This window comes from Trichomycterus rosablanca, chromosome 13 (assembly GCF_030014385.1).
Source record: "Trichomycterus rosablanca isolate fTriRos1 chromosome 13, fTriRos1.hap1, whole genome shotgun sequence".
Classification (NCBI taxonomy): Eukaryota; Metazoa; Chordata; class Actinopteri; order Siluriformes; family Trichomycteridae; genus Trichomycterus; species Trichomycterus rosablanca.
Window position 1 is genome coordinate 7,914,578 of NC_086000.1, and position 20,309 is coordinate 7,934,886.

General features: G+C 39.8%; 2 protein-coding genes across 3 annotated transcripts in view; one reads left to right on the forward strand and one right to left on the reverse strand.

Annotated features, from left to right (window-relative positions):
- fsip1 (fibrous sheath interacting protein 1) overlaps nt 1-8,713 on the reverse strand; it is a 71,759-nt gene extending 63,046 nt beyond the window's left edge. The window contains exons 1-6 of the mRNA XM_063007840.1: nt 8,692-8,713; nt 6,440-6,617; nt 3,115-3,160; nt 2,755-2,909; nt 2,556-2,637; nt 407-502 (exon numbers count right to left, since the gene is read on the reverse strand). Coding sequence (XP_062863910.1) covers nt 407-502; nt 2,556-2,637; nt 2,755-2,909; nt 3,115-3,160; nt 6,440-6,607 — 547 coding nt within the window. The 5' untranslated portion in view covers nt 6,608-6,617; nt 8,692-8,713. The remainder of the gene's footprint in view (nt 1-406; nt 503-2,555; nt 2,638-2,754; nt 2,910-3,114; nt 3,161-6,439; nt 6,618-8,691) is intronic.
- Nucleotides 8,714-14,669: 5,956 nt separating this feature from the next.
- On the forward strand, nt 14,670-20,309 carry ptgr2 (prostaglandin reductase 2). Of its 2 annotated transcripts, none has more exons than XM_063007109.1 (9): nt 14,670-14,803; nt 14,926-15,044; nt 17,779-17,973; nt 18,063-18,233; nt 18,387-18,596; nt 19,497-19,618; nt 19,772-19,859; nt 19,963-20,002; nt 20,085-20,309. In XM_063007109.1, exons 1-9 carry the CDS (start codon nt 14,764-14,766, stop codon nt 20,147-20,149), a joined length of 1,050 nt encoding a protein of 349 aa, XP_062863179.1. In that variant the 5' UTR covers nt 14,670-14,763; the 3' UTR covers nt 20,150-20,309. The 2 variants fall into 2 exon arrangements, with proteins under 2 accessions (XP_062863179.1, XP_062863180.1); XM_063007110.1 differs by having other exon boundaries at nt 19,991-20,002.

Below are 20,309 nucleotides of genomic sequence, written 5' to 3' on the forward strand. Positions count from 1 at the left end.
ATAAGCATAAGAATTTGAGTGAGTTTAACAAAAGGCAAATTGTAATGGCTAGACGACTGGGTCAGATCTTCAAAACTGCAGCTCTTGAGGGGTGTCTATTAAAAGTAGTCCAAGGAAGGAACAGTGGTAAACCGGCAACAGGGTAATGGGTGGCCAAGGCTCACTGATGCACGTGGGGAGCGAAGGCTGACCCGTGTGGTCTGATACAATAGATGAGCTACTGTTGCTCAAATTGCTGAAGAAGTTAATGCTGGTTCTGATAGAAAGGTGTCAGAATACACAGTGCATCACAGTTGCAGGGCTGTTTTGGCAGCAAAAGGGGGACCAACACAGTATTAGGAAGGTGGTCATAATGGTATGCCTCATCGATGTGTGTGTGTGTACACTGTATATAAATATTACTTACCTTCAAATCCATTTCGGCAACTTGGGTCATTCTCTTGATCTGGGACTTGGGTTCCAAATACGGATTCAAATTCCACCTCTTCACTGCAGCTTTTGGCTGTACAATTAATAGTGTATTAGTAATAGGTTTTCTACATCTCTTTTAACATAGTATATACAGATGGTTATAGTGGATTCGGAAAGTATTCAGACCCAACATACAACGAGATTCAGGTCACTCTGGCTCAAGCATGCTAATCTTAATGTTAATGTTAAGTATACTACTACATAGTAAAGAAATAAGTGCAAGTGCGTATGTAATAAAGTGCACACATAAGAAGTGCATACTAATTATTGCACCCAAGTGTATTAAATTTTTTTTATGGCTTAGTGTGTTTGTGGAGGTTTGTTTCTAGGTCACAGTTCAGTGTGGTAATGGCTTTTGGGTAAAAACTGTTCATTCATCTTGAAGTATGTATTTTGATAGACCTGTAGCGTTTTCGGGAGAGCAACAGTTCAAACAAGTGATGAGCAGGATGGGACGGATCTTTTAGGATGTTATACATCTTCTGCAGGCAACGGGAGGTGAAGATGTCATTCAGGGCAGGTAGCTATTGTTTTATGATGTTCTGAGCAGACTGTATTGTTCTCGGCAGGGATTTTTTGTCAGCTGCAGTGCTGCTGCTATACCACACCAGGATGCCATGTGTGAGGACACTTTCCATGGAGCAACGATAAAAGGATAACAGGAGCTGTTGTGTCATGTTTACCTTCCTTAGCACTCTCAGGAAGTACAACCGTTTTGTGCTTTCTTGATCAATCTACACTTAATAACCCATTATGACAAAGTGAAAACATGTTAATTTTTTTTTAATGAATAAATATGTAAGTTAATAACTGTCATCACTTTATTTTTTTATTACATCACTAGTCTTCCTTGATACGTCTCTTTGCACAAGCTTTGCACACATAAAATTGGGCCTCTTATCCCATTTTCCAAGCAGATTCTTTTAAGGTCTGTTCGATTGGATGACGAGCATCTATGAACTACTATCTATAGATCACGCTACAGATGTTTGACTGGGTTTGAGTCTGGGCTTGAACTGGACCACTCAAGGGCATTCAGAGAAATGTCCCAAACCACTTCAGTATTGTTTTGGCTGTTTCAGATTAATATTATACTAATAGTGTCAGGCAAGTCTACTCTCAAGGTTTTTTACTAAGGATGATTCTGTATATCTCTTTGTTATATTTGTTTCTCAGTTCTCCCCAGTATCCTAGTCCCTGCCTCTGAGAAGGAGCCCTATTGCATGATGCTGTCACCAGCATTTTTCACTGTAGGGCTGGTATTAGTCAGGTGATATGCTGTACCAGTTTTTGTCACATATACTGCTTGTTGTTCGGTTAGATCAATTTTTGTTTCATCTGAGTCCTGTAGGCAGACAACCACATGGCTTGTAGTGCTGTCCATACATTAGGATCTCCCATTTCTGTACAGGACTTTTAAAGCTCTATTAGAGTGACTTTTGGGTTCTTTCTTACCCTCCTGACCAAGTTTCTTAACTGTATCTTATGATTACAAGATGCTATGGGCTTTATCTGCTTTATTGGTTAGAGCAATAAGATAGAGCAATATTCTCCTCCCAGAAGTGATGGAGGTGTTTAAAAATCCCACAACACTGCCGCAACACTGCTACCTTATACACTTATTCCAGAACAACACACACTACCTTGTTATTACTGTGTTAGTGCCATTGCAGTGCTGAGACTGGTCCACAATACAAATAACATCTGGTTACTGGGGTCATATAGGGATCCCTTTTAATGGATGAATGGTGTACAGGAGGGTGCCGTGTACACCACAGTATACACACAAATTTAATCTGTATGGTAGCCTATGAAAATATTCAGTAACTGAACACACCAGATAGTTGTACCTGTTCAAGTGCTTGGAGACTTTAATATGGTTTAGAGAATTCAGTCTCTTTTAGGACTGGGGGTGGAAGTAGATTTTTATGGGGGGTAGATGTTTATGAAATATAAGGAAGAAAGGATCAAGCTACCAAAACAACATACCTAACAAAGCACATTACCTCATTCAAAGCTTAGTTACATGGTTAGCAATAAACAAAACAGATTTTATAAGGCCTTACTCCCTAAGCATGACTTACAGGTGCTGGAGGTAAGCGCCAAGAACAACCTGGTGTTTTCTGCTTCATCACTGCACTCTGGACTCCTGTTGGTTCTCAGATCCTGCAAATTATGTCAGGACGAATGAGGCGCCATGGACTGCACAAGGCAGATATCCATAAACAAATGGAATCTAACAAGATCGTATTTGTACTGACGTGCATCTGGTTTCAATCTTACCTCTAGTTCTTGCCAGAGTCTCTGATGCAGCTCCCTGCCTCGTCTTTTCACTTCCTTTTCGTTAGACATCTTGATAGCCAGTAATCTGTCCAGGCTTTTCATTTTCCTTATGGCTTCTAGCAACTTTGGATCTTCATTTTCCTCATCAGAAGTATCTGTAACACATAGACCACATACACCGATCAGCCATAACATTAAAACCACCTCCTTGTTTCTACACTCACTGTCCATTTTATCAGCTCCACTTACCTGATTTGAATATAAATCAATAATATGATTTTAGTTTCTAGTGCAACATGGATCACCTGATCTAAATTTTAAATGAACTATTGTGTATTTTCTATCTTTTCAGATTTTTACCTAGGTCAGAGGCAACGTCTTCTAATGGGCAGTCCAAGCTTTCATCCTGTAGAAAAAGAAAATCAACAACAGCCAGTTACAAAGTATTGCAAAGCAAAGACTGTTTTACCATAATTAGAATAGCAGTAATGGTGAAAAAAAAAACATTGATGAAGATTGCACCTCAAAAGGAAATAAAAAAGAATCTAGTAAACTGTGTCCAAAACCACACAATACCAAAACCTTATTTACAACTAACAATATTCATCATTATCAGATCTAACATAGAAAAGTGAAATAGAGAACAATAGTGTGTAGCTCTTGTGGAGCCACTAAATTCAGAGGTGGAAAGAGTACTAAGATATTGTACTCAAGTAAAAGTACTATTACTTTAATGAATTTTTACTTAAGTACGAGTAAAATTACTAGTCTAAAAATCTACTCAAGAAAAAAGTAAAAAGTAACTCATTTAAAATGTACTCAGAGTAAACGTTACTTAGTTACTTGTTTAACAGGAGAGGGGGGTCTCTTCTATGTAATGCAAACAGGACAAGTGGATATAAATCTCACAATAGTTGTTTTTAATTAAAATTTAATAGAAAAAAACATGTTGGTACAACATTTAAAACATTTAGGGATGTGTAATGTGTCATTTTAGTACAGACCATCCCATAAAACTTTTTCAAACTGTATAACCACTAGTGATGGGTCGTTCGCGAACGATCCGATTCTATTGAACGGCTCTTTAAAATGAACGAAAGGAACCGAGTCGCGCCTCTGGGAGCCGTTATATATATACAGTGTATCACAAAAGTAAGTACACCCCTCACATTTCTGCAAATATTTCATTATATCTTTTCATGGGACAACACTATAGACATGAAACTTGGATATAACTTAGAGTAGTCAGTGTACAACTTGTATAGCAGTGTAGATTTACTGTCTTCTGAAAATAACTCAACACACAGCCATTAATGTCTAAATGGCTGGCAACATAAGTGAGTACACCCCACAGTGAACATGTCCAAATTGTGCCCAAAGTGTCAATATTTTGTGTGACCACCATTATTATCCAGCACTGCCTTAACCTTCCTGGGCATGGAATTCACCAGAGCTGCACAGGTTGCTACTGGAATCCTCTTCCACTCCTTCATGATGACATCACGGAGCTGGTGGATGTTAGACACCTTGAACTCCTCCACCTTCCACTTGAGGATGCGCCACAGGTGCTCAATTGGGTTTAGTCCATCACCTTTACCTTCAGCTTCCTCAGCAAGGCAGTTGTCATCTTGGAGGTTGTGTTTGGGGTCGTTATCCTGTTGGAAAACTGCCATGAGGCCCAGTTTTCGAAGGGAGGGGATCATGCTCTGTTTCAGAATGTCACAGTACATGTTGAAATTCATGTTTCCCTCAATGAACTGCAGCTCCCCAGTGCCAGCAACACTCATGCAGCCCAAGACCATGATGCTACCACCACCATGCTCGACTGTAGGCAAGATACAGTTGTCTTGGTACTTCTCACCAGGGCTCCGTCACACATGCTGGACACCATCTGAGCCAAACAAGTTTATCTTGGTCTCGTCAGACCACAGGGCATTCCAGTAATCCATGTTCTTGGACTGCTTGTCTTCAGCAAACTGTTTGCTGGCTTTCTTGTGCGTCAGCTTCCTTCTGGGATGACGACCATGCAGACCGAGTTGATGCAGTGTGCGGCGTATGGTCTGAGCACTGACAGGCTGACCTCCCACGTCTTCAACCTCTGCAGCAATGCTGGCAGCACTCATGTGTCTATTTTTTAAAGCCAACCTCTGGATATGACGCCGATCACGTGGACTCAACTTCTTTGGTCGACCCTGGCGAAGCCTGTTCCGAGTGGAACCTGTCCTGGAAAACCGCTGTATGACCTTGGCCACCATGCTGTAGCTCAGTTTCAGGGTGTTAGCAATCTTCTTATAGCCCAGGCCATCTTTGTGGAGAGCAACAATTCTATTTCTCACATCCTCAGAGAGTTCTTTGCCATGAGGTGCCATGTTGAATATCCAGTGGCCAGTATGAGAGAATTGTACCCAAAACACCAAATTTAACAGCCCTGCTCCCCATTTACACCTGGGACCTTGACACATGACACCAGGGAGGGACAACGACACATTTGGGCACAATTTGGACATGTTCACTGTGGGGTGTACTCACTTATGTTGCCAGCTATTTAGACATTAATGGCTGTGTGTTGAGTTATTTTCAGAAGACAGTAAATCTACACTGCTATACAAGCTGTACACTGACTACTCTAAGTTATATCCAAGTTTCATGTCTATAGTGTTGTCCCATGAAAAGATATAATGAAATATTTGCAGAAATGTGAGGGGTGTACTCACTTTTGTGATACACTGTATATATATATATTTCTATTTGTGCGCAGTTCTTATTGGCGGTAATCCACTTATTCCGCTGAGCAGAAACAAACACAGACACATCTCTGCACAAGAGAGATTTTCTGAAACTAAATGCAATGCAACCACAGCATGTCTCTTCCCTGTAGTGTTTTCTCTATCACATATTACCTGAGTGGATCTTCAAAAGTCAAATAACTTGTTTTATTTAATGCAAACTTGCCCTAAATGCTAATTTTTGTACATTTTACTAAATTGTTTTTGTGTTTCTAATGTTTTTTATGCTTGAAATGTAAGCCCAGTTTGGCTACAAGTTATACAACAGAAGATTTATTGCAATTATTTTAAACTATTTTTGTTATTAAAATATACTTGTTGTCAATGTGTATACTTTTGACAACAATCTTTTTTTCTCATTTAAGTGTTGTTTGAATTAGGCCTACATTTAGGGCAAGGTAGCAAAATTTGCATGATTGTTCATCATTGATATTAATATCGGGGCTGTCTTGTAGTTACCCAGTAGCGCCTCTCGCTGCCTGAAAAAAAGAACGAAGCGCCATTTTTTTAACAGTTTATTTTCCATCGCAGAATTCACTGCAGCAGTTTCCCAGACACGATTTCTTTTTTTGCGTTTTTTTTACTGAGTAATGGATGTTATTTAAAATGTAGCGAATTACAATTCTTAATACAAAACATACTTAAGTAAAAGTTAAATTACTGGTTGTAAAATCTACTTTAAAAAGTACAAGTACACAAAAAAACTACTCAATTACAGTAACGCGAGTAAATGTAATTCGTTACTTTCCACCTCTGACTAAATTACATCCAGTGACAACCTTTAATCAATACTTAAGTTATTTTAAGGCACCATGGACACCATAAGTTTTACAAACAGGTGGCTACCTCTACCTAAAACTGCTTAATTAGAATTACTTTCAGACAGAGTTCTACACCACCTGTGTTTCAGTGGATTGGGAACTGAGGACCTCCAGAGCCCCAGGCTGGGACTGATTTACTCTCACCCCTTCTGGGACAATCACGTTGGACACGCGACTGCCAGGACGAGAGCGCTCACAAGACGCTGGTCGGGAGATGTCATCCAGATTACCTTTTGTGATTTCCATCTTATATCTGCTAAAATGAAGATAAGTTTTTTACAGTGTCAGTGATCATAAGACAATAAAATTAATAATGAAGACAAATTAACAAAGTTAATTAACAAACAAATTAACAAAGGAAATGTAATCGTATTATATTGTTTACATCCTAAAGTGAATTGGGTTAATAGATTAATATTAAAGTTATTTTATAAACTATATTGCCAAAAGTATTCGCTCGTCTGCCTTTACACGCATATGAACTTGAGTGACGTCCCATTCTTAATCCATAGGGTTTAATATGATGTTGGCCCACCCTTTGCAGCTATTACAGCTTTAACTCTTCTTGGAAGGCTTTCCACAAGGTTTAGGAGTGTGTTCATGGGAATTTTTGACCATTTTTCCAGAAGTGCATTTGTGAGGTCAGACACTGATGTTGGACGAGAAGGCCTGGCTCGCAGTCTCCGCTCGAATTCATCCCAAAGATGTTCTATCGGGTTGAGGTCAGAACTCTGTGCAGGCCAGTCAAGTTCCTCCACACCAGACTTACTCATCCATGTCTTTATGGACCTTGCTTTGTGCACTGGTGTGCAGTCATGTTGGAACAGGAAGGGGCCATCCCCAAACTGTTCCCACAAAGTTGGGAGCATGAAATTGTCCAAAATATCCTGGTATGCTGAAGCATTAAGAGTTCCTTTCACTGAAACTAAGGAGCCGAGCCCAACTCCTGAAGAACAACCCCACACCATAATCCCCCCTCCACCAAACTTTACACTTGGCACAATGCAGTCAGACAAGTACCGTTCTCCTGGCAACCACCAAACCCAGACTCATCCATCGGATTGCCAGATGGAGAAGCGTGATTCGTCACTCCAGAGAACACGTCTCCACTGCTCTACAGTCCAGTGGCGGCGTGCTTTACACCACTGCATCCGTTGTTTGCATTGTGCTTGGTGATGTAAGGCTTGGATGCAGCTGCTCAGCCATGAAAACCCATTCCATGAAGCTCTCTACACACTGTTCTTCAGCTAATCTACAGAGTCTGTAGCGATTGACTCTGCAGAAAGTTGGCGACCTCTGCACACTATGCTCCTCAGCATCCGCTGACCCCGCTCTGTCACAGTAGGTGGCCGACCACTTCATGGCTGAGTTGCTGTCGTTCCCAATCACTTCCACTTTGTTATAATACCACTGACAGTTGACTGTGGAATATTTAGTAGCGATGACATTTCATGACCAGACTTGTTGCACAGGTGGCATCCTGTCACAGTACCACGCTGGAATTCACTGAGCTCCTGAGAGCGACCCATTCTTTCATTAATGTTTGTAGAAGCAGTTTGCATGCCTAGGTGCTTGGTCTCTGTGGCCATGGAAGTGATTGGAACACTTGAATTCAATGATCCGGATGGGTGAGTAAATACTTTCGGCAATATAGTGTATATGTGGATACCCATACATGACAATATATGCTTGCTGATCTTTTTTTTTTTTTTATTATGTAATTACATAATTAGTTTACCTACATTAATACTGGAACACAGGTAGATACCACAACATTTGAAACCTATTAGGAAAATCTATCATATGACTATTGTCCTAGTGTTATCCGTTATATTGTGATATTAAACCCATATAAGAATTACAAACAATTACAAAACCCCAGTGGACTACCTGGATGTCTATGGTTCTTTTAGCAGGTAATTTAAAGACTTTAATTTAGATTTATGTCTTAGGGCAACCAGCACTGGCTAGACTTTTTTTCTGGACCCGTCCAGCATTCCCTGGAAGTGTTTTAGGGACCCACCGCGACCCTGACCACAATCATGTGGTTAGTAAAATAAATTAATGAATAACTCATTAATAAAATGATATACATTCATTAAATTAAAAGTCCGTGATACCCTCTATGGAACCCCGTAATCCTAGGTTATGTCTAAATCACATAATGCTGCATACTAAAGTCTCCCCATCTATGTTTACTAAAAATGACAGCTTATAATAATTATTGTTAACTGTGTGGAACAGGTGAAGTATTAGCTTAATAACGCGAGCATTATTTAGGTAATTATGTATAAAACAGTAATAATGTTAAAAATGAAAACACAACCCACTGTGATAACAAGCTAACGTCCACACAACGCAGTGTTTTGTTTACAGCGGTGAATTGGTATCCATTAGCAACCACACAAGTTGCCAGATTGTTCTCAAATCCCTCTTCGGTATTTATCAAATTCCCCGCTTCCGCAGAATACATTTCACTGTGTTAATACCTTGAGCCAGTGGCGGTTCTAGACCATGTGGGGTGGGGGCTATGTCAGAGGGGGCCAGAGGCTATGTCAGAGGGGCCAATTACTTTCTGCCCAAATGTACAAAAATACAGTTGCTTCCAAAGCATGTAAAACTATTGCTTTTGTTAAAATAATTAGTGCACAAGATTATTAGAATACTTACAAAATAAACTGCTGCATCAGACCTTAACAAACATCAGTCAATCCTAGACCTGTTTAGGCTGTTCCACTTGTCCAGGAGTCTTATTTATCCTGATAGTGCTCATCATGGGTTTCACAAAGATTGGGTAAGACACAGCATGTCATTATCATTTATTTAATCAGGTCAACATAACAGTCATTTCGTTTCATAAGGCTGCAGCATCTGGCCTTTAGTCTGCCAAAAGTAATCTTGCCAACAACTCAGCAGAGCTTTTTGTCATGTTCTAACTTTGCTGTTGTGCATTCAGCAGTCCGGAATGGATTTATAAGCCATTTTTGTAATTGCTGTGCAGAATTCCCTAGGACATAGTAGCCAAAATTAATTCCACCAATGTTTCTAAAGCAAACTGGAAAGTGACCCATAAAAGTCCCCATCTGTTAGCAAAGTAGGAAGCCATTTCCTCCTACTTCTCTGGGTTTGGAAGACTAATCAGTTCAGGCATAAGAAAGTTCTCCACTGCAGCACAAAACAGATGTGAAACACTTTTGTACTGGGAGTTGATTGCAAGTTTTCAGAGTGCTGTGGCTGCTCTCTTGTTTAGTTTGTGTATTAGTTTCTCTCAGAGTAAAGTGCACAGGTATATGTGGCTCAACTTATTAAGCCACTAAAGGTGTGTACAAACAGGAACTATAACCTCACACCACTCTGAAGTTCTGTTGATGATAGTATGAAATAAAGAAATATTATAGTTGTTTATGCAATTGAAGTTACTCTTAACATAATTACATGCAACTGTAGCATAATTATCAAAAGGAATGGGACATTCGATACCGAGGCTTCGAAGCTTGCTTCACTTTTGTAACACTCACTGAGTCGACTCAGTGTTAGTGGTGGGCGGATCGATCCAAATATCGATATTATCGATACCAACGTTGGTATTGGTATCGGATCGATACTAGTTTTATGGGATCGATACTTTAGTTTTACTGTTTCTCCGCTACATTCAGCACGTTTCTACCGTTTCGTCACAAAATAAAGACCAGGGGTCCTCAAACTTTTTAACCAAAGGGCCAGATTACTGTTCTTCAGTGTTTCGGGGGGCCGGACCGCGGGTGAAATAGTAAACACACCCAAAAAAGCTATTTACTACGTATACTGGATGTATTGTCTGTGCTTTGTATAATTGTAGTTCATAATGATAATGCAGAAATTTAATTTATTTTAATAATTTCCATTATCCTACCTCATAGTGTTTCCTTAAAAAAATCAGTGTGAACTGTGAGCCTGCTTTTGCCTGACGACAGTAAGCGTTAGGTTCCATATTTGTTACTGCCAGTCATAATAGCTAATAAATGTTGATCAGTAAGTCTGGATCTGGTTGGAGATTTAAATTGTTTCAACTTCGAAAAAGTCTGCACACAGAAGTAGATGCTCCCGAAAACGGTAGTTACTTTGAGTGCATGTTTTATTGAGATCGGGGAGCAATGGAAAGAGAAGCATAAAAATTAAACAATGTGCTTGAGTTTTGATTTTGGATGCATAAATGCGTTGATCTCCGGGAGCAGGTCGTTAAAACATTTCAAAACTCGCCCCGACTCAGCCAGCGGATCTCAGTAAAGCACATCTTCAGCTCAGACAAGAATTCCTGAAACTGCCTGTAGTTAAGAGCATTAGTTTTAATGAAAATAACACAGGACATGAGGATTTTCATAACGAAATCCCACTTAACTGCTTTGCAACACAGTTTAGTGGCTGCGGTCACTCATCTCTCTATTGATGCGCCAATCCCTCCCCTCATGCTTGGAGCGCCACCCGTTGGATCGCTGCCGTATAATCTACTGAGACTCCGGGTGGCCAATTTTTGTTTCCTCTGTTATTTTTTTCCCCATTATAATACTGTGAGTTCGAAGATGAACAGTGGCCAGACAACATGTATTGCTGCTGTGGTTAAAGGGGTGGGTCAAATTAATGCATCGGGCCGTATACGGCCCGCGGGCCGTAGTTTGATGACCCCTGCTTTAAAGTATTTCCCATATTAAAAAATATGTCCATCCATTTGCTCCAAAACAAGCTGTATTGTATCAAGTGTAACCCACATTACACACTACAACTCCTAAACTGACACTTTTACATTGTATTACATGATAAAAAAACAAGTGTTTCTATTCATAACTTCAATAGCATTTAAAATGTTCAGCATATTAAAACTTCAATAACTTTTAAAATATGCATCCAATTGCTCCAAAACAAGCTGTATTTTATCAAGTGTAACCCACATTAAACACTACAACTTTAAAATGACACTTTAACCTTGTATTACATAATAAAAAAACTGATTTCTATCCATATCTTCAATAGCATTTAAAGTATTCAGCATATTAATAACTTCAAAAACTTTTAAAATATGCAACCAATTGCTCCAAAACAAGCTGTATTGTATCAAGTGTAACTCACATTACACACTACAACTTCTAAACTGACACTTTTACATTGTATTACATGATAACAAAACAGATTTCTATTCATAACTTCAATAGCATTTAAAATGTTCAGCATATTAAAACTTCAATAACTTTTAAAATATGCATCCAATTGCTCCAAAACAAGCTGTATTTTATCAAGTGTAACCCACATTAAACACTACAACTTTAAAATGACACTTTAACCTTGTATTACATAATAAAAAAACTGATTTCTATCCATATCTTCAATAGCATTTAAAGTATTCAGCATATTAATAACTTCAAAAACTTTTAAAATATGCAACCAATTGCTCCAAAACAGCTGTATTGTATCAAGTGTAACTCACATTACACACTACAACTCCTAAACTGACACTTTTACACTGTATTACATCTGTAAAAAACAAATATTATGGGGAGTGATTTCTGTACTGGATGTTGTACGTGGTCGTGTTAGTTTACTGGATGATCGCCCGACACGTCATTTATTTATTCATCTTCTATTATAGTATTTCTTGTTGTCGGCCAATAAACAACCAAAAATTAATAAAATTGCATGAACTAACTCTGCAGTAAACAAGGAGCAAACAGCAATTAAACAACAAATAAAGCTGTTAAATAATAATAACGTGCATTAAGCAGAATGCTGATTAAAATGCATTAAATGTTGTAACAGTTACACAGTAACATGAACGATTAGTTATGCCTAAAAAAAATAATAATAATGCAAATGTTAATGTTGTGGCTTTACGTATCGCGATTTTTTCTACATTGCACAGCTCTATAAGTGTCTGTGTGACTCCTTATGAAAACACGGGTGGTGGGTTGGATTGGCAAAGTAATTTCATGTAATCGCTGGCACCATGGCAGTGTGCATAAAGTAGGGGTTAAATATTTGACAAATGCATTAATAACTATGCAACTGAACTTATAAATAAATAAATAATAAATAATAAAATCCTAAACAATAAACAACAAATAAAATAGTTAATCAGTAGAGTTATTTCGACACAATGTGGAGCTACAGGTCCTTCTAAAAAAATTAGCATATTGTGATAAAGTTCATTATTTTCCATAATGTAATGATAAAAATTAAACTTTCATATATTTTAGATTCATTGCACACCAACTGAAATATTTCAGGTCTTTTATTGTTTTAATACTGATGATTTTGGCATACAGCTCATGAAAACCCAAAATTCCTATCTCAAAAAATTAGCATATTTCATCCGACCAATAAAAGAAAAGTGTTTTTAATACAAAAAAAGTCAACCTTCAAATAATTATGTTCAGTTATGCACTCAATACTTGGTCGGGAATCCTTTTGCAGAAATGACTGCTTCAATGCGGCGTGGCATGGAGGCAATCAGCCTGTGGCACTGCTGAGGTGTTATGGAGGCCCAGGATGCTTCGATAGCGGCCTTAAGCTCATCCAGAGTGTTGGGTCTTGTGTCTCTCAACTTTCTCTTCTCAATATCCCACAGATTCTCTATGGGGTTCAGGTCAGGAGAGTTGGCAGGCCAATTGAGCACAGTAATACCATGGTCAGTAAACCATTCACCAGTGGTTTTGGCACTGTGAGCAGGTGCCAGGTCGTGCTGAAAAATGAAATCTTCATCTCCATAAAGCTTTTCAGCAGATGGAAGCATGAAGTGCTCCAAAATCTCCTGATAGCTAGCTGCATTTACCCTGCCCTTGATAAAACAGTGGACCAACACCAGCAGCTGACATGGCACCCCAGACCATCACTGACTGTGGGTACTTGACACTGGACTTCAGGCATTTTGGCATTTCCTTCTCCCCAGTCTTCCTCCAGACTCTGGCACCTTGATTTCCGAATGACATGCAAAATTTGCTTTCATGCGAAAACAGTACTTTGGACCACTGAGCAACAGTCCAGTGCTGCTTCTCTGTAGCCCAGGTCAGGCGCTTCTGCCGCTGTTTCTGGTTCAAAAGTGGCTTGACCTGGGGAATGCGGCACCTGTAGCCCATTTCCTGCACACGCCTGTGCACGGTGGCTCTGGATGTTTCTACTCCAGACTCAGTCCACTGCTTCCGCAGGTCCCCCAAGGTCTGGAATCGGCCCTTCTCCACAATCTTCCTCAGGGTCCGGTCACCTCTTCTCGTTGTGCAGCGTTTTCTGCCACACTTTTTCCTTCCCACAGACTTCCCACTGAGGTGCCTTGATACAGCACTCTGGGAACAGCCTATTCGTTCAGAAATTTATTTCTGTGTCTTACCCTCTTGCTTGAGGGTGTCAATGATGGCCTTCTGGACAGCAGTCAGGTCGGCAGTCTTACCCATGATTGCAGTTTTGAGTAATGAACCAGGCTGGGAGTTTTTAAAAGCCTCAGGAATCTTTTGCAGGTGTTTAGAGTTAATTCGTTGATTCAGATGATTAGGTTAATAGCTCGTTTAGAGAACCTTTTCATGATATGCTAATTTTTTGAGATAGGAATTTTGGGTTTTCCTGAGCTGTATGCCAAAATCATCAGTATTAAAACAATAAAAGACCTGAAATATTTCAGTTGGTGTGCAATGAATCTAAAATATATGAAAGTTTAATTTTTATCATTACATTATGGAAAATAATGAACTTTATCACAATATGCTAATTTTTTGAGAAGGACCTGTATATAACAGCATTGATAATAACCCTTATCTTAGTACGCACATTTGGAAATGTTTATGCTGTTTTAGAATCAGGGAAATCAAAGCAGACGTGCAATCCATCGATCTGTAGCTGTTGTGATGCTTCGTGGTGTGAAATGCAAAAAACCCCTCTGCAGCAGTAACAACATTTTCTGTGTTACCCGGTCTTTACCTGACAAACTCTTTCCTTTAGCTGCAGTTTTGTGTTTTGCTGAACTGGCACCTTTGCAGATCATGCATTCTGCCATTCAAGGATCCCTACCGAGACAAAAACACGGAATTTTTTCTGTAGTTCATCTGTGAATTTTCATTTGCGCAAAGAATAGCGCACGCAGAATACAAAATCCGAATCCCGGACATTATTGGTGATCTTTAGGTCAAAAAAAGCTGGAATAAAGGACGTATAGTCACCCTAATTAATAGTAATATTTAGAAGCGAAATATAGACGTCAAGTAATAAAAACGAGGGCTAGTCAACAAGGGAATGTTGAAAGCAGTGGTGAAACGCACCCAAAGTTTACGTCAGAAACAGCAGCATACTACCCTACCTAGCTAAGTAGTACAGAACCTTACTGCCATATCAGTTCTGTATGTATAAACTATGCTGTTTAAGACGTGAATTTAAGACGTTTTATCAAGATGCTAAAAGTGCAAAGAGTTGTTCTATCCTCACGCCCAGGTCCGTTCATTTGTTGTTCTTGTTGCATAAATATCAGCCAGTGTTGTTATTTGACGTGCATGCTGTAATTGACCATAACTTCATAACTTACGATTTTGTTTTTGTATTTCTGTTTCTTCCAGGCAAAAATGGTCAGCCAGTTCCCGAGAACTTTCGTGTGGAGGAGACTAGTCTGCCTACAGAGCTAAAACAGGGTGAAGTCCTTGTCAGGACATTGTATCTGTCTGTTGATCCCTACATGGTGAGTATAATCACTTGAGGTTATAGGCACAAATATATATATATATATATACAGGGGTTGGACAAAATAACTGAAACACCTGGTTTTAGACCACAATAATTTATTAGTATGGTGTAGGGCCTCCTTTTGCGGCCAATACAGCGTCAATTCGTCTTGGAAATGACATATACAAGTCCTGCACAGTGGTCAGAGGGATTTTAAGCCATTCTTCTTGCAGGATAGTGGCCAGGTCACTACGTGATGCTGGTGGAGGAAAACGTTTCCTGACTCGCTTCTCCAAATCACCCCAAAGTGGCTCAATAATATTTAGATCTGGTGACTGTGCAGGCCATGGGAGATGTTCAACTTCACTTTCATGTTCATCAAACCAATCTTTCACCAGTCTTGCTGTGTGTATTGGTGCATTGTCATCCTGATACACGGCACCGCCATTGGATGCACATGGTCCTCCAGAATGGTTCGGTAGTCCTTGGCAGTGACGCGCCCATCTAGCACAAGTATTGGGCCAAGGGAATGCCATGATATGGCAGCCCAAACCATCACTGATCCACCCCCATGCTTCACTCTGGGCATGCAACAGTCTGGGTGGTACGCTTCTTTGGGGCTTCTCCACACCGTAACTCTCCCGGATGTGGGGAAAACAGTAAAGGTGGACTCATCAGAGAACAATACATGTTTCACATTGTCCACAGCCCAAGATTTGCGCTCCTTGCACCATTGAAACCGACGTTTGGCATCGGCACGAGTGACCAAAGGTTTGGCTATAGCAGCCCGGCCGTGTATATTGACCCTGTGGAGCTCCCAACGGACAGTTCTGGTGGAAACAGGAGAGTTGAGGTGCACATTTAATTCTGCCGTGATTTGGGCAGCCGTGGTTTTATGTTTTTTGGATACAATCCGGGTTAGCACCCGAACATCCCTTTCAGACAGCTTCCTCTTGCGTCCACAGTTAATCCTGTTGGATGTGGTTTGTCCTTCTTGGTGGTATGCTGACATTACCCTGGATACCGTGGCTCTTGATACATCACAAAGACTTGCTGTCTTGGTCACAGATGCGCCAGCAAGACGTGCACCAACAATTTGTCCTCTTTTGAACTCTGGTATGTCACCCATAATGTTGTGTGCATTGCAATATTTTGAGCAAAACTGTGCTCTTACCCTGCTAATTGAACCTTCACACTCTGCTCTTACTGGTGCAATGTGCAATTAATGAAGATTGGCCACCAGACTGGTCCAATTTAGCCATGAAACCTCCCACACTAAAATGACAGGTGTTTCAGTTATTTTGTCCAACCCCTGTATATATATATATATATATACAGTATATACAGTATATATATATATCAGTGGCGGCTGCTGGTCTTTCAAACAGGGGAAGCTCATTGTCGGCTTACATCATAAAATTTGTCAATTTATTTATATATAAATTCTGCCCTCTGTTCCTTTTCAAGAAAATGGCCTGAAATGGGTTGCAGCAGTTTGTCTTTCGACTTTACTCACAAAATCCGCGATGGGACTGAAACTTTAAGTGATAGCTGTCAATCAAAACGGGATTCAGCCTTTCGACTGATCCTCCAATCATCTTGCAGAAGCTCAGCGTCCAGACCCGCCTACAGCTCCATTCACCCCCAGAGACGCTCAGCGTCCGGGGGCGGGACAAAATCGTGCCATTTATCCAATGACCGACGAGTTTCGAAGCAATTAAAAAAAAAACCTCCTATGCAGCCCCATAGAAGTGAAGAGACACTCAGCTTCTGCGGGCAAATGCATTGAGCTACGTGATATATATATATATATATATATATATATATATATATATATATATATATATATATAAACGTAGTTTACAAAGCCAACTACTGGCCTAAATAAACCAAAACAGACATGTGGAGAACGTGCCAAACTCCAAACAAGCATAACTAAAGGTGGGGTATTTGTTTGTTTATTAGGGTTTTAACGTCATGTTTTACACTTTGGTTACATTCATGACAGGGACGGTAGTTATACTCATTACACAAGGTTCATCAGTTCACAAGGTTATATCAAACACAGTCATGGACAATTTAGTCTCCAGTTCAGCTCACTTGCATGTCTTTGGACAGTGGGAGGAAACCCACGCAGACACGGGGAGAACATGCAAACTCCACACAGAAAGGACCCGGACCGCCCCACCTGGGGATCGAAGAAGGTGGGGTATTTAAACTGGTACACACTAAGACTACCTGCTGGCCCCACCCCACAACCTGACTTTTATGTGGAGTTAGTGCCGCAAGTTTGTCCCTACTTACTGCCTTTGTGTAGTTTGCCATGTCTGTTCTGGTTTCCTCTCACCTCTTAAAACATGCCACCAGGTTGACTGGCTACCCTAAATTGCTCCTAGATGTTCATGAATGAGTGATTGTGTGTTGTGAGGGCAGTGGTAGCCTAGTGGTTAAGGTACTGGACTAATAACCAAAAGGTCAATGGTTCAAGCCCCACCCCTGCCAGGCTGTCATTGTTGGGCCCTTGAGCAAGGCCCTTAACCCTCAATTGCTCAGACTGTATACTGTCACAATACTGTAAGTTGCTTTGGATAAAAGTGTCTTTTAAATATGTAAATGTAAATGTCTCCACAGTAGGTAAGAACTACAAATTGTACCCTACATAGGGTCCCTAAGACTGAAACCTGGGACCTGCTGGAGGGAGGAAGTGGGCTTTCCTTTTGTGTTTAGAATAATTGTCTCTCTGTGTATAGCGTTGTCGTATGAATGATGAAACGGGGGCTGACTACCTGCTACCATGGAGGCTGGGGGATTGTATTGACGGAGGTGGGGTTGGTGTGGTGGAGGCTAGCAAGAATGAACAACAACTGGGTGTTGGTGACACTGTTACATCTTTTAACTTGCGCTGGCAAACCCATGATGTGATCAATGGCAAGTCTGTACAGAAGGTATTAATTGGTGTTTACTTATGCATTAATAAATATAAGGTAATTCAAACATATATAAGAATTTTGCATGATGCTGTTGCTTTTTGTAGGTTGACCCCAGGATGGTTGATGGTCACTTGTCATATATTCTGGGTGCAGTGGGTATGCCTGGTCTTACTGCGCTTTTTGGTGTGAGAGAAAAAGGTCATGTGATTCCCGGAACAGGTCAAACTATGGTGATCAGTGGAGCAGCTGGAGCTTGTGGATCACTTGCTGGACAGGTAATTACTTTGCCTGAAAATGAATGGGTCATGAATAATGTACAGTACATTGATGTTATTTGCTCTGTATTCTTAATTGCTTGACCTTGGCTCTTGTAATAATCTGTTGGCATGTGTGTGTTGTTCTTCTGTAATCTCTTGTCATGCTGTAAGATTGGTAGACTGGATGGCTGTGAAAGAGTGGTTGGGATCTGTGGATCAGATGAAAAATGCCAGACCCTGGTGTCAGAGCTGGGTTTCACATCAGCAGTGAATTATAAAAAAGGGGACATTTTAAAAGCACTTAAAGACAGCTGTCCCAATGGAGTGGACATCTACTTCGACAATGTTGGAGGTCCTATCAGTGACACTGTTATATCACAGGTAGAGCTAAAACATTTTATACTATATACCTACTCTAAAAACAGACAGGAAACATTTGAAATGTGCAACATAAAATGTATTTTGAGCCACCATGAACTGCCATGTCTTAATTCCACTATATTGTATTTTGTAGAAACATGGTACAAACAGTATTTTTTTCTTGATAGTGAGTTTTTAAAACTACACTGCTCAAAAAATTAAGGGAACACTTAAATCACACATCAGTTCTCAATGAACGAAATATTTAAGTTAATATCTTTACTGATATAAATTGTGTAATTAGTCACGAACAAAATGACATAACAGTCAATGGAAACCAAAATCATCAACCCATGGAGGACTAGACTCAAATTCATACCAAAAATTAAAGTAAAACATTGAAATCATAGGCTCATCCAATTTCCATGCATTTCATCAACTCATAATGTTACTCAGTAGTGTGTATGGCCCCCACGTGTCTGTATGCACTCCCAGCAACATCTAGGCGTGCTCCTGATGAGACGGCGGATTGTGTCCTGGGGGATGTCCTCCCAGACCTGGATCAGGGCATCAGTGAGCTTCTGGACAGATTCACAATCGCTTATGCTTCCTAACTGGGAAGATTTATATCCCTGAAGTTGAACTGACTTTGTGTTATACTGTGATGATGTGTTCCTTTAATTTTTTTGAGCAGTGTACCAAAACCATTATGTATACAATACAGCTGTTTTACACCTTTTGATTACAAAGCTTTGATTGCATTTAGTTGTAATTTGTAATGTATAAAACTTTCCTCTGCTATGCTTAGGTCCTGCTCACTTCTCCTAAGTCTCAATTTTCAGACAGTATATATTGTAATATTGCCTTTTTAAAAGCATTTTTGTGGGTTAGGCTAAAAAAATGTTGCAATCTGCATTGTAGATGAACAGTGGCGGTCATGTCATCCTGTGTGGTCAGATTTCTCAGTACAACCTAGATGTCCCCTACCCACCTCCACTGAGTGATAAAACTCAACAAACTTTGCGTGAAAAAAACATCACCAGGTACAAGCCTCATTTGAGTGTTTTTTTAGTAAACTCATGACTGATGTCCTTGGTGTAAATCTACATCTTTTCGGATAGTATCAGAGATAAATATGAAATGAAACACTAGTATTTTTACTCTACACTAGTTTTGCTGTTTTTGCTAATATTTAGGGAAAGATTTATGGTACTGAACTACATGGAGAAGCACAATGAAGGCCTGGAGCTGCTAGGTCAGTGGGTGATGACAGGCCAAATTAAGGTAAAAAAGAAAAGTGTCTTAATAGAAATGAAGCACTTTTTGGTATTTATATATGGCATTTATGCACAAACAAAAATAATTCTTACCATTTACTTTTCTTTACGTGTTGGAAACTGTTGTGACTGGAATAGAAAATATGGGAGGTAAGACTTAAATACAGTAATATTAAATCATATTATTATAAACATGTTTGATTCTATTCAGTTGTGTTATGTTTTATTTCAGTGGCCTTTTGCTCAATGATGACTGGAGGCAACACTGGAAAGCAAATTGTCAAAATTTCGGACTGAGCTACACCTCCAACAGAGGGTACTGTTTTTTTCACAATGAGCCTTGCGGTTTATGTTGCTATGTACATGCATTTACCTGTAACTACCTGTCCTGTCATAAATGTAACCAATGTATAAAACATAATGTTAAAATCCTAATAAATAAATAAGTGTTTTTGTG